This window comes from Orbicella faveolata, unplaced genomic scaffold (assembly GCF_042242905.1).
Source record: "Orbicella faveolata isolate gen_17 unplaced genomic scaffold, um_ofav_v1 contig_46, whole genome shotgun sequence".
NCBI classification, from domain to species: Eukaryota; Metazoa; Cnidaria; class Anthozoa; order Scleractinia; family Merulinidae; genus Orbicella; species Orbicella faveolata.
Window position 1 is genome coordinate 11,498,156 of NW_028301576.1, and position 12,069 is coordinate 11,510,224.

Below are 12,069 nucleotides of genomic sequence, written 5' to 3' on the forward strand. Positions count from 1 at the left end.
ATTGGTAGACGTACGCCAAACAGTTGCCCACCAATTCAACCCGGGGTGCCCTTTTGGGGGCAATCAACTGTCTGGTGGTGTTCCAAACCCCTTTTTATCCTTTTAATCCTTTTAATTCCTCTTTAAACTTCCTAAAATTTCACCTAAATGCATGTGTACCCCTGCCTTAAGTCCCCCAGTCTCCTGGCGTTCGCGGACTTAAAATCTTGGCACGTTCCCAGGCTAGCGCTGCGTAAATTACGTAGAGGATTTTTTTTGATTGAATGATAACATTTCTCATAAATGTTCCACAGGCAGGGACGGCCCTCCAGCATTTCTATTGAATCAGTTGCCTCCCTCTCCGTCTATGTTTCTCTCGTTGATTTCTTTTCACAGCCGTTAAAACTGTGCGCCACTTTCGCCATGCTTAAAGACCAGTGCTTTGAAATAGCAAATCGAATTGCATGCCCTGACCGTAGACTTTTGCACGAACCTGGTCAGACTCGAAAAACATCATGAAACATCCACAAGTGTTGCATGAAAAATTTGACACTCAACATGTCGCAACGCGTCACAACTGGGTGGCCAAACGCGCGTGACATGCTGCGCCCAAGTTACGATATGTTGCGTTGAAAGGTTGCGATAAAAACCAGAGGACATTGCTTGATTGTTGAACTTAACGCGCAGCAGGCTAATCTGTCCTTTTCAGTCTGAAACATTTTGGTAAAGGTTGTTTATCGACGCATAACTGAAAATAGACCTCTTAATCCCCTCTAGTTGCAGTTCATTTGTCATCCTGACCCTGTTTTCGGGTTTCATGTGATGGGAAGCAACTCGACTCAACTTCTTTATTACAGTGTTAGTTATTAGTGTATAATTTCACGTAGCAATCTTTCTGTTGACAAATTTCCTGTCATTTTTGTGCAATTATTTGAAGCGATGTTTGTTCTGTTTAGGCTGTTTTCATTTTCAATGAGATTTTGCGGTCTGCGGTTCTCAATCTCAGGCTACCCTATGAGCGAATCAGAGCAGCCTTCTGCGACTTTTTGTCCTGTTTTCCAAACATACCCGGGTTATTAGGGACAAACTATTATATTTTTAAGGGAGAAGCATCTGGAACAAATGGAAAAAAAAATTACTTGATTTCACCGATCCTCAAAGTGATACAAAGAGCATCCTGATCGCCAGCCATTATTTGAGGTGTGTCGCGACGTTGAAAACAAACAGAATTATAATTTGAGCCTTCAGGTTATAAATGACAACTTTCTAACGCAGAAATTCCAAAAACGTTCTCGCTAGTGGAATCAACTGAAGCGTCCAATAAAACCCAAATACGGTAATTGTTGACTTCCGCAGCAATCTTTTTACGTCACGCCATCATCGGCCAATCTTACTTGTATGACGTCACCAGAATTTACACCTCGTGAAACAAGCTACGGATATAGAAGCCGAGTAGTTTTTGCCTATTTGCTGTAGTTTGTGCAGTGTAAAGGATGGCTGAAAGTGACCCAGGTAAGGTTTAATTGCAGGAGCAGTAGTGTAAGTATTTAAGAGCTCTAAAGTTTCTAACTTAACGAAGTTAGCGGGCTCTCTTTATCTTCTTCTGTTTCGCATGTTAATTCGATGGCGGTCGCTGAGAATTACACTGTAGATATCAAGCTATTTCGCCAACGATTTTGGAAGCGCCTTAGGAAAATAAACGCGGCACTGAGTGAAAAGAAGTAAAATTCAAATAGTATTATTTCGACTGTGAAGATGTTGTGACAAGATTTGAGAACGAGGTTAGTGTTTTCTCGCACGTTTCTGTTAGTTGCCAGATAGCTAAACAAGACAGTCAACAACTAGGTAATGTGTTTGCACTACCGAGTAAATGTTGGAGAGGAAAGGCGCTTTTTATCCTTAAAATGATCGTTACAGGGACTGTATTTCAATCAACCAAACACCCACCATAGTTCGATAAGTACGATTTCCGCTTTTACGGAAACCAAAACTCGATCGTTCTAAATATAATAAGCTTAGCCTTTTGCGAAGCTCGATTATGATCTCGAAGGGCAACTTTTCATCAAAACATGTCGTTTATTTATGGGTCCCCTTGTACTATCTTTATTAGCAAAGGCTGTCAGCATCAAATATAAACTTTAACACAATTTTGGGTGGAGGAAAATATTGAAATATTGTTCGTTTACTCCCCAATGCTTTTCATCTTCGAAATTCGCATGCAAATTGCGTGACGAATATATCGAATGTTCCTATTGGAACAACAACGACAGTGGGATTAGTACACACAAAAAGCATGGATTATCAGAATTATCTGTAATTTTTGGCGAGCTAGATGTTTGTAATCATCGGGTGTTTTGCAGACACTTTGACGTCAAAATTGTCCCGCCCTCCGGGCTTGGTTCGGATCATGATACAGTAGTCTAAGTTTGATTTTCGATATAGCTTTACGAGGGTTTAATTTCTTTTAAACAACAGTTTCTTCGTACTTTTATTCATTTCATTGGTAGTTAAGTATTCACCTATCAGTCAGATAATTTTACTGTCAGCGAGAATATCATTTTTAGAATATCTGAATGTATTTGATTAGCTGCTTCTAGAAATTTCGTAATTTATTCGGACTTATTGCTTGTTTTGTTATTGTTGGGTGAATATGCAAGTGTATATGTATGTTATTTTATAGTTCTGCACAGTCGCTCGATGTTTGCTCTCTATCTGTCTTTATGCTACAGCATCAAATATTTTGAAATGATATTGATCTAATGAGGTATTTTGGGGTGAGTCCTGGAATAGGTAGAATTCTAAAATTAATTTGTTTCTAATTAAAGTGTTTTTAGAATATTTAGATATTTAATCTGTTTTCATTTCAAAATTTTTTTTACACGTTTTTCATGATCTTAAGACATAATATTCCCTGCAAAATTACCATATAATTATAAAGAGGGGTAGGGCTTGCAAATTGTACATGTACCTAGAAAATCCTGGGTCTGGATAACTTTTGATCCAATCTCGAACTTTCAGAATCCAGTGTCATTTTTGTGTCTCTTGGACTGTCTTGGTAGTGTCAGTCTCCAATTTTCAAAGAAGGTATTTTGGCGAGTCTCTGGTTTTACTAGTTACTCTTCACCCGGCCTTCATTATATGTAAATGATAGCTAATTTTGATATGTCTGTTAATGTTGGTGTGTTTTGCAATCTTGTTGATACTCAGTTGCCAATATCAGCATTTCTTTCATACTACACATGATTGATAAAAGAAATCATTTATAATATTACAAATTTGGAAAACTGTGACATGCAGACTTTCTTTCTAACCATACTAGATTTTGTCTGTAACAGTGTGTTTCATGCTGGAAACTGGGAAATATTGGAAATATCAAAATTATTAGACAGTTGACAATTTTGAATTCCTATATTACACTTTTTCATGATGTTTCATTGTTAAAGACCTCTTCTATCTTAATTTTGAAAGCTTGTAGCCTATTAAATACACCGGATGACAATTAGGTATTAATATAATAGCACTTACATAAAAACCCATTTGCAATAGGATCCTAAGCTTTGTGTTATTGCTCCTGATTACTACAATCCGAAGTTCAGTAGTTACTTTTATTTAAAATATTGACCTTTTAATAGCAGCAAATTGAAGCACTTAACCTTTAAATGCCTGAAATGGCAAGAATTTGTAAGTTAGTAATATGTGAAAATCAGGTGAATATCAATCAAGTGTACATGTAAATATGGTCCTAGATTATATAATATTAGATTTAAATGGCTATGGGAGGTATAGTGGCCCAATGGTTGGTGTGTTGGATTCTGGATGGAGCTTGCCAGAGTCAAAACATTGTGTTTTTGGAAAAGACATTACTCTCCAGAATCTATGAGTAACAAGAAATTAAAGGTTGAGGGTAACCTTCAGGTGGACCAGCATCTCATCCAGTGGGAGCAGAAATACTCCCAGTCACGTTTTGTAACAGAACCAGAGATAAGCAATAACCTGAAGGGCCACCTGTCTAGGCTTGAACGCAAGTGTGCCACATGTGCCTCTGGACTGTATTTTCCAGTTCAAATAATAGTTGAATGTCTGAACAATTTAATTTGTGATCATCATTTCTACTGCAGAAATATATATACGAACCAAAGAAACATTCAAAGATTAAGCCACAAAGAATAAGTTTTAAGTACAATTATCCGCACTGATTAGACTTTTATTCTCCTCATCTGTCTGCTTATCAATGCACATTTAGTGTTGTAAGGAGGAATATAATTTTGATCCTGATGCTTGAAACTGAAATATGGTCAGTTGCTTAACAGCTCTCTGTTGTATCTACTTGATAATAATAGCCACGTAATTTATTATTTTTTGTAGATCTTTCAAACTCCTTTGGTGGAGCCATACTTCATGAGCCCCAACCTTATGTACCGTCAAACCCGATCCATGAAAATGATATTGAAAGACTTCTGTCAGTGGAGAGCGAGGTGATGGAAGGATCATGGTCTCGTGTGAAAAAGACAAAAGATGCTGAAGTCTGGAGAAGGGATTCTAATGAGGAGGGATTTCCACCAATTACAAAGGTATGGATTTTATGATGATTGCTTTCAGTGTAAAATTGCATTATTTTTGAGCAGTTCAATAACTTGAAATACAATCTTGCATTTGCAGTACACTGATGTACGCAGAGCTGTGCACATCTTGTACATATATAATTTTTTCAAGGCAGCATTAAGTGCTGGCATTGTTGTCATGAGACATGTATTTTTACATCTGTTTTAATGCCAGTCTTTGCTTTTTTCCAAGGCTGTTCTACAACTGGAAGATGTTCCTTTCAAGAAAGGTTAGTAACAGTAACTTAAAGTACATTTCTAGTGCACTGACTAGATGCTTCATGGGGTGATTAAGGAGAATAAATTTATTTGAAGTTAGCTGTTGTACCTCCATGCACAGGCAGTCCAAGATTGAGCTGTAAGTGATGGCCATCTTGTGTAATAGTGAAAAGATTTGACTTGTTTAGAAATAACTTGCACAGCGTTTTTCAAGAGAGCAGGTCTCTTCCCTTTAAATGAATTAATAGGATATGTAGAATTGATGGTTTTTCCTGAAATTCGGCTAGAACATACACTGATAAATAAGAAACAAAACTGACAATGTCAGTAAATCATTATATTTTAACTTGTTTTCTAGTGGTGGCCTCTCATGCAACATGCTTTGTGAATTGTTTGACAGTGGAACTTGACAGTTAAAAGATAATCAGTAGAAATACAAGAAAATGCAGACATACAGATTGATTGTTATGAAGACGTCACTGATCATCGCAGTGAAACATGTACACACGACTTAAGCAGTTGTGTATATACATTATGTAACTGCGATGATCAATCGAGTCTTCATATCTTTCTCCACAGTTCAAATATATGATCTTTCATACATTCACCTGTATTGCACAGCTACTTTGCATCAACTGTTATTTTGGCATTAATGGCTTCTGCGTTACAGAACATAACTTTATCGCATTCTACATTTCATAACCTTTCTATTGATATATAGTTTGTGGGGGTTTCCATGAAATTAGCGCATGGACAATTTTTTTTAGAGGACACCCGTGATGGTTTGGAGTGATGCCCTATCTTACTTCCATGGCGTATTTGTTGTCTAATGTGTGAACCCTTTTTCCTCTTCCTAAGAGAAAGGAAGTGATACATGTAACTCACTAAAACTGTGTCAAATCAGTGGAAATACAAACGGACAACAAGCAATGCACAACAACAACAACAACAACAACTTGTAACAACAATATAATTACTACTACAACTATTAGTAATTATTAGTAATTATTACTAACAAAGGCATGATAAACTATGTATGTGAACCTGGACATTGCACAGACACGAAATTAATCTTGGTGGGTCAGGCCAAAGATCTAGTATATGTCTGCTGTCAGTAAACATTAGACAAATGTTATAATCCAATCTTGCTTTGGACAGATCTTGCTTTGGATAGAGCAATTTATCTTTGGCTTACCTTGTACCTTTGTGCTGTAGTACAAACCAGAACCTAAACATGTATTAATTAAGTGTCTACAAGATGGTGAGTTGTTTACATGTAGTTCAAGCCCTGAGGAAGAACAAACCATAAGGAACATGACATTTATATAAATTTATTTATTTAATTGTTTTTCATAATATTTTGTTTCAGCGGTGAAGCTGATGACAGACTGGAAGTTGCGTCAGGAATGGGACAAGACTGCAGCTGTTGTGGATGTTTTGGACAGAATAGGAAATTTCAAAGTGGTTTACAAGTAAGGAAACTAAGGTTTTTGCTTGACATTCTGCAGACCCTACATGTTCCTCACCATCAGATCCCCTCTGCAAATGTACAGAACCAAATCAGGGTATTACGAGTGTAGAGGCAGTATCAACAAAAATGATATGAGTGCAACTGTCATGACTGTCATTGACTGAGATGAGTGGTGGCTGAATTGAAAATGCTGATGGATATAACATGGCATGTTTTCTGATACAGTTCTTGTGCCATCAACCCTACACATTTCCTTTTGTGTTTCCTCTCTGCAAAGCAACAATTATTTTTAAAACTTAAATTGCCGTTCTCCTTTTACAAGGTAGGGGAACTGCTAAGGGCTTTCAATGGGCTAGTGAATTTTTCTTGGAAATTGCTGACAATTGCAATGACCTTACTTAAATTATTACAACAACTAACAATAAATTAAATAAGTTACAACTGTATATACCTTAGTCTCCCGTAAAGGACATTTAAATCTAGATGACTTGACTGTACAAGCTCTTTGACTATGTAACGTAAATTCTGATCAATACATTATTTCATCAGCCGCCTGAAGATGCCGCTGTTTTGTACTAAGAGAGATGCTGTGCTGGCCTCATTAGAGCGTTATGACTCAGACCAACACTGTTATATCCTGGCACTACGCAGTACTGAGCATCCTCTTATTCAAGAAACGCAGAAGTCAAGCTTTGTGAGGTGAGTCAGATTATCAGCAATTAATTATAAATATTAATTATCAATTAATAATTATTATAGGCCATACATGTCAGCGTTTACCAACTGGTCATAGCATTAAGTGAAGGAACTCAATAACAGCTTAACACTGTTGAGGAACTCAAAACAAACCCAGGAAAGCTACCATTGGGCAAGGACCATGTGTAGTCAAATATGGGAAAAATTGGAGAAGATAAACTTGGATTGCATTAAATTTTTGTATACTTTTATGATTAGTTTGGTACTAGACAGTCACATTACATATTAATTACTAGGCCCCGTCTTTTTTCAAGTTTATCTCCTGTTTTATCAGAATCATTAATTTCACAAATTATGACAAGAAATCATCCTTGTTTGTTGTGTGACCTTGACTTTGCCAGTAAGAGAATTTTGTTCTGCCAGTGTGGAGTTTAGAATTGGAATTGTACCGATGTTTGAGTAAAGTTGACATAGATGTAGTAGTACCATAAATCCTTGAATTAGTGCCTCCCCTTGAATAAGCACGCCCTTCCAATAAACGCCCCTCCTACATGTAATTTATAATAGGGGGCTCCCCTTGAATACACACCCCCTCCCCTCCCCCTGTTACATAGACAAGCACTGAGACAACAAAGGATGTATAGTTTGGGTTATGTTCAATCACAAGCAAATGATTATTGACTCATTCAAGTACTGCGCATTGACTGTGGCAACGGATAGTAGTGAAGATCTGCTGATTCATTGCCCTAAAGCCTAACTAATGTGCAGCAGGTCTAGATCAGCTAAAGGGGTTATATTGCGTTGTTCTTCAAGAGAGAGAAGATTCTTCTTAGACTTCTAAGAGGCTGACACATACATGCATTACAAAAAACCCATCATATCTGGGAAAAATTAATTAAGCACCTGCCTCGTGTAAATGTCTCCCTCAAATGAGTGCCCTGGTCTTCTCCTAAATTTTAAAAAAGTGCTCCAGATGCAAATTAGAGGATTTAGGGTATATGAAGGGATTCTCTGGAAGGAGGTGAACTGTCTGTAAAATTTAGGTGTCCTCAAGCTGCAGAATCAAAGAAAAGGTGTGTTCATGTGTGCATGTTGTATTGCCCACAGGGCTGAGACCATCCTTTCAGGCACAATAATACGACCAGTTGGGGATGGTTCCCAGTCCTCCACTGTCACCATCATCACCCAGATGAAGCTGAAAGGCTCTGCGCCACAGTTCATCAAAAACAGCTACCTGGCTGGGAGCCCTGTGAAACGAATGCAGCTGTTGAAGAAATTCTACATTAAACACCAAGGTGATGAGGACAGCAACTTGAGTTTGAGTGGCAGCGATAAGGACATCAAGATGAGTCCGTTCACCAGTCCTAAGAAGCCAAAGTCCACGAGTTCCACTGGAGGAAGTATTGATAATGTAATGGATTAATGTTATTTAGAACTATTTATAGAATCAATTTAATTGCAACTGAGGGTAGTAAGTATTATTTATTTTGCACCAATATTTGTAATGTTATAATCACGACTAGGGTGGTCAAAAACTTTTGAGGTACTGGCCTGTAGTTCTACTATTGGAGTAGACGGCTGATCCTGGGGGAGGACATCCACATAAAAAGGCCAGGGGTGCTTGCATACCTTTTAGGGGTTAAAAAAAGCAGTGTTGGTACCTTTTAGGGTGTTCAATCTCAAAAGGTCCAGCTGGAGCTTTTGTGGTGCCTTTTAGGGTATTGAGGTGAAACAGTATGACAGGAGATAATGTGTTATGTAAGAAGTGGTTCCTCTTACTGGGCGGGGGGGGGGGATTTCAAGCCACGCCCACAAAACAGGATCTTGACACCTCTTAGGTTTTTTTTCAAAATTTGGGACAAGCACCCCCACCCTTTTTTATGGGAGTCCACCCCTCAAGTGCTGATTCATCATTTTCTAAAGGATCAGATGAAGGAAAGCCTAGCAGAGTAGCCAGCCAAGATCACAAAGTAGTTGGTGATTTTTGCCAACTCTGGACTTCTAACAGTTATAATAATACTTATTATTATTATTATTATTATTGTTAATGTTGTTGTTGTTGTTATTATTATTATTATTAGCCCTTTGTATAATAATTGATGTAATGTTCTGTAGAGCTCGTGTTTTCCAGGCGTAGTTGTACTCAGTAGTCACATCGATGAACTTGATGTAAGATTTCTTGCAGTTGTTAGACTGTGATTAAGGACATGAAAATGCCTTCAAACGCATGTATTCATGCAACCAAATACCTGTGGATGAGAACAGCTTACTATTGCTGTTTTAACAATAGTTATTGCATAATTATAATCCCATTCATATTTTGGGAAAGTATTTGTATTCAGCACTACATGTATAGCGAGTCACAAGAAGGAGGTAGTTGTTTTATAAAAAGTATTATATGTATTTGTTAGTAGAGCTAGTCTTCTAGGGAGAGGTGGTGGAGACTGAGGGTGAGGCAGGGGGCCTCTGAACCCCCAAGTCCTTCAACCCCCTTTTCTCCTATAATGATCTTACCTCCCCTTCTGACCCCCTGCCCACCCCTGAAGTAAATTTCTACTAAACAAAACATCAGCATGAATAACCATCCAGCTTTTCATATCGTCCTAGCGTAATGAAGCATACATGTTCATGTTGGAAGAATTTAAAAGGGAAGATTCTGAAAGGCAGCTTGTCTTCATGTGTTATTATCTTTCAACATTTCTTGTAAGAAGTGTGGAGATTAGCTAGGGGAATTTGGCTGTAGTGGCTGGATAGCTTGTAAGTACTTACTTTTAGCTAAGAGCTTCATATAAGCAATCTTTTTTACAGGAACTGGAGGTTGTTTTTGTAACATGCACTGTCACATTACAATGTTGGCTTGTGGGAGGCAATTTGTTTTATCACGTAAGTCTGATCACAAATTCACATTTACAACTAAGCAAAATGTCACTTTCTTGATTTTTTTTTTTCTTTCTGTTTCTTTCCTATTCCATTCTGTTCTATTTTATTATTTCCTTTTGTGTCGTTTTTTGTCGTTCAACAAAAAGGAACTATGTATTAAAGAAGGGATTATGTTAATTATTCAAAAGAGATCATTCCATTTACAAGTTCACAGTTGATAGAGTACATGGAATATTGTAAATTTCTTTCAATTATGTAGCTAATTTTTAGATAACCATGGGAAGCTATGGTGATTTCCCTTCCTGAGCTTGGGATAGAGTTAAAAGATAGAGTTTTAAATGGGATGGCACTAGTTATTAGCGGATAATTTAATTTTTAATTTTTAATGGTATCGTATTTTAGATTTTCTTTGTTGCTACAGTTAAGTACATGGCACCATGCACAGAAAATAGTTTTATGTATTTTACCTTAAGTTAGACAAGTTAAAATGCTGATGCTACAGTTGTAAATTAGTTCATTGTAGTCGAGTGTCTGAGGAAATTTTACAGAGTCAAACAGAGATCTACTTGGATATGTTAGTATCTTAACTTTGTATTTCATATTTTTTTAATGCCCTGAATAGATTATGTAGACCAGAAAATTTCTCGTCTCACGATGATCCGTTATGATCAACTGCTTGCTTAAAATTGAGAATTATCAATAAGTAAGGAAACATTTCCACTAATCTTTTAAACCGTACTGCCCTTTACAGTTTGTTTACAGCAAACCCTTAGGCCTTTTGTATGAATTAGAAAGATTGCTTTTTAGTTGATTGCGGAAAGCCATTTGTTGGCATTTGCAAAAGCTCTCTAACTGGTCAAAAGTGCACGTTTTGCTCACGTTAATTTTGAACCAATCTTATTAGGATCGTCACGCAACGCTTCTCCTCACGATGGGGAGAAGCGTTGCGTGACGACTCTAGTAACGACTGTGAAGGAGACTAACCAATCAGGTGCTAATCCCAACGTTGATAAACGGTAGTCTTACCTTCATCTGAACTCTGGAAAGATCGTGCTGTGATTCTTCACTGTAAACGTTTTCTAGTTCACATTTGTACTCTGTATTTTTTTAATCAGGTAGAGTTGAGTGATAACTCTAGCTAGGTTGGGTTGTCCATTATACCTTTGTACCTTGTTAACTTTGTATTCTCATCTCTAGTCAATTTGTCTAAGAAGATTCAAATAAACTGGAGTAATGTAGTTTGGGGTGCATATATTTTTGCTAGGTGCGAGGCGCACCTGTCACGGATGCCATTACAAGTGTCGTGACATAACGTCACGCACTATGATCGCAATGTAGCATGGTTAAGTATGGATGAGCACGCCTTCAAGATGGCGTGGTAATGTTGTTGTTTTTAGATTGTCGTTATTAAAAATGAGCCTTTATTCTGATTTGAATGATTGAACGAACAGTGAATTTCGAGAGAGCAATAACAGATTGTCAATGTTTGAATCTTCTACAGTACCCAGCTAAAGTGTTTAGCTCCAATTCGCACGCTGCCAGAATGCGGAAAAGGCTCTTCGTGTCAGAACGCTTGCTACGCAGGCTAAGACTGGGTATGATGTTGGTTCAGATGGCCGCGTCTCCTTATTTGGATCGTCACGCAGAGGTTTTTGATGGTGACGTCGCGCCCAAAGAAGGACTGAAGTAGAGACAGGTTTTAATACAAATTGGGCTATCTAAGGTTTGATAGGGTTTTCAGATCAGATCAACTAAAGTTTTCAACGCTTAACAACCCAACGCGATTTAACTCAGATTGATTCTATTGAGCCCATAGTTGCGTGCACTTAAGAGTAAACGTGCGAGATCGTTTGCCCACCCAACGCAATTTACTTGTTTCTACTGGCCGCTCCGGTTGGCAAGGTCTTCAAATTTCGATAATGTCCCCTTATAATTTAAAAATAAATAAATAAATAAATGAAACTGGCTACACAGTGGAGATGAATGAAATCCCTTTCCCTCTTTTGCACAGTGAAGAAAGCGAATGCTCTGGGGATCTGGGATCGAGTGATTCATCTGACACCCAGAATCCTTATTGAGCATTTCGACCGCTGGTCGAGGGCTAGAAGAGTGCTATTGATTTTGTTTCTTGAAAGAGAAGCCCGTCTGAAGTTCTCGGTTAGTTGGAGCTAAGCGGAAAAAAATCAAGGAGCACCAAGGCGAATAACGGAAAGCTTCCCATTC

At 37.8% G+C, this 12,069-nt stretch overlaps 1 protein-coding gene across 1 annotated transcript; it reads left to right on the top strand.

The window, feature by feature from the left end:
* Positions 1-1,322: 1,322 nt before the first annotated feature.
* On the top strand, positions 1,323-11,084 carry LOC110052435 (uncharacterized). The gene is made up of 6 exons (XM_020758568.2): positions 1,323-1,491; positions 4,345-4,550; positions 4,774-4,810; positions 6,169-6,271; positions 6,820-6,969; positions 8,074-11,084. Exons 1-6 carry the CDS (start codon positions 1,473-1,475, stop codon positions 8,387-8,389), a joined length of 831 nt encoding a protein of 276 aa, XP_020614227.2. The 5' UTR covers positions 1,323-1,472; the 3' UTR covers positions 8,390-11,084.
* The last annotated feature ends 985 nt before the right edge of the window (positions 11,085-12,069 follow it).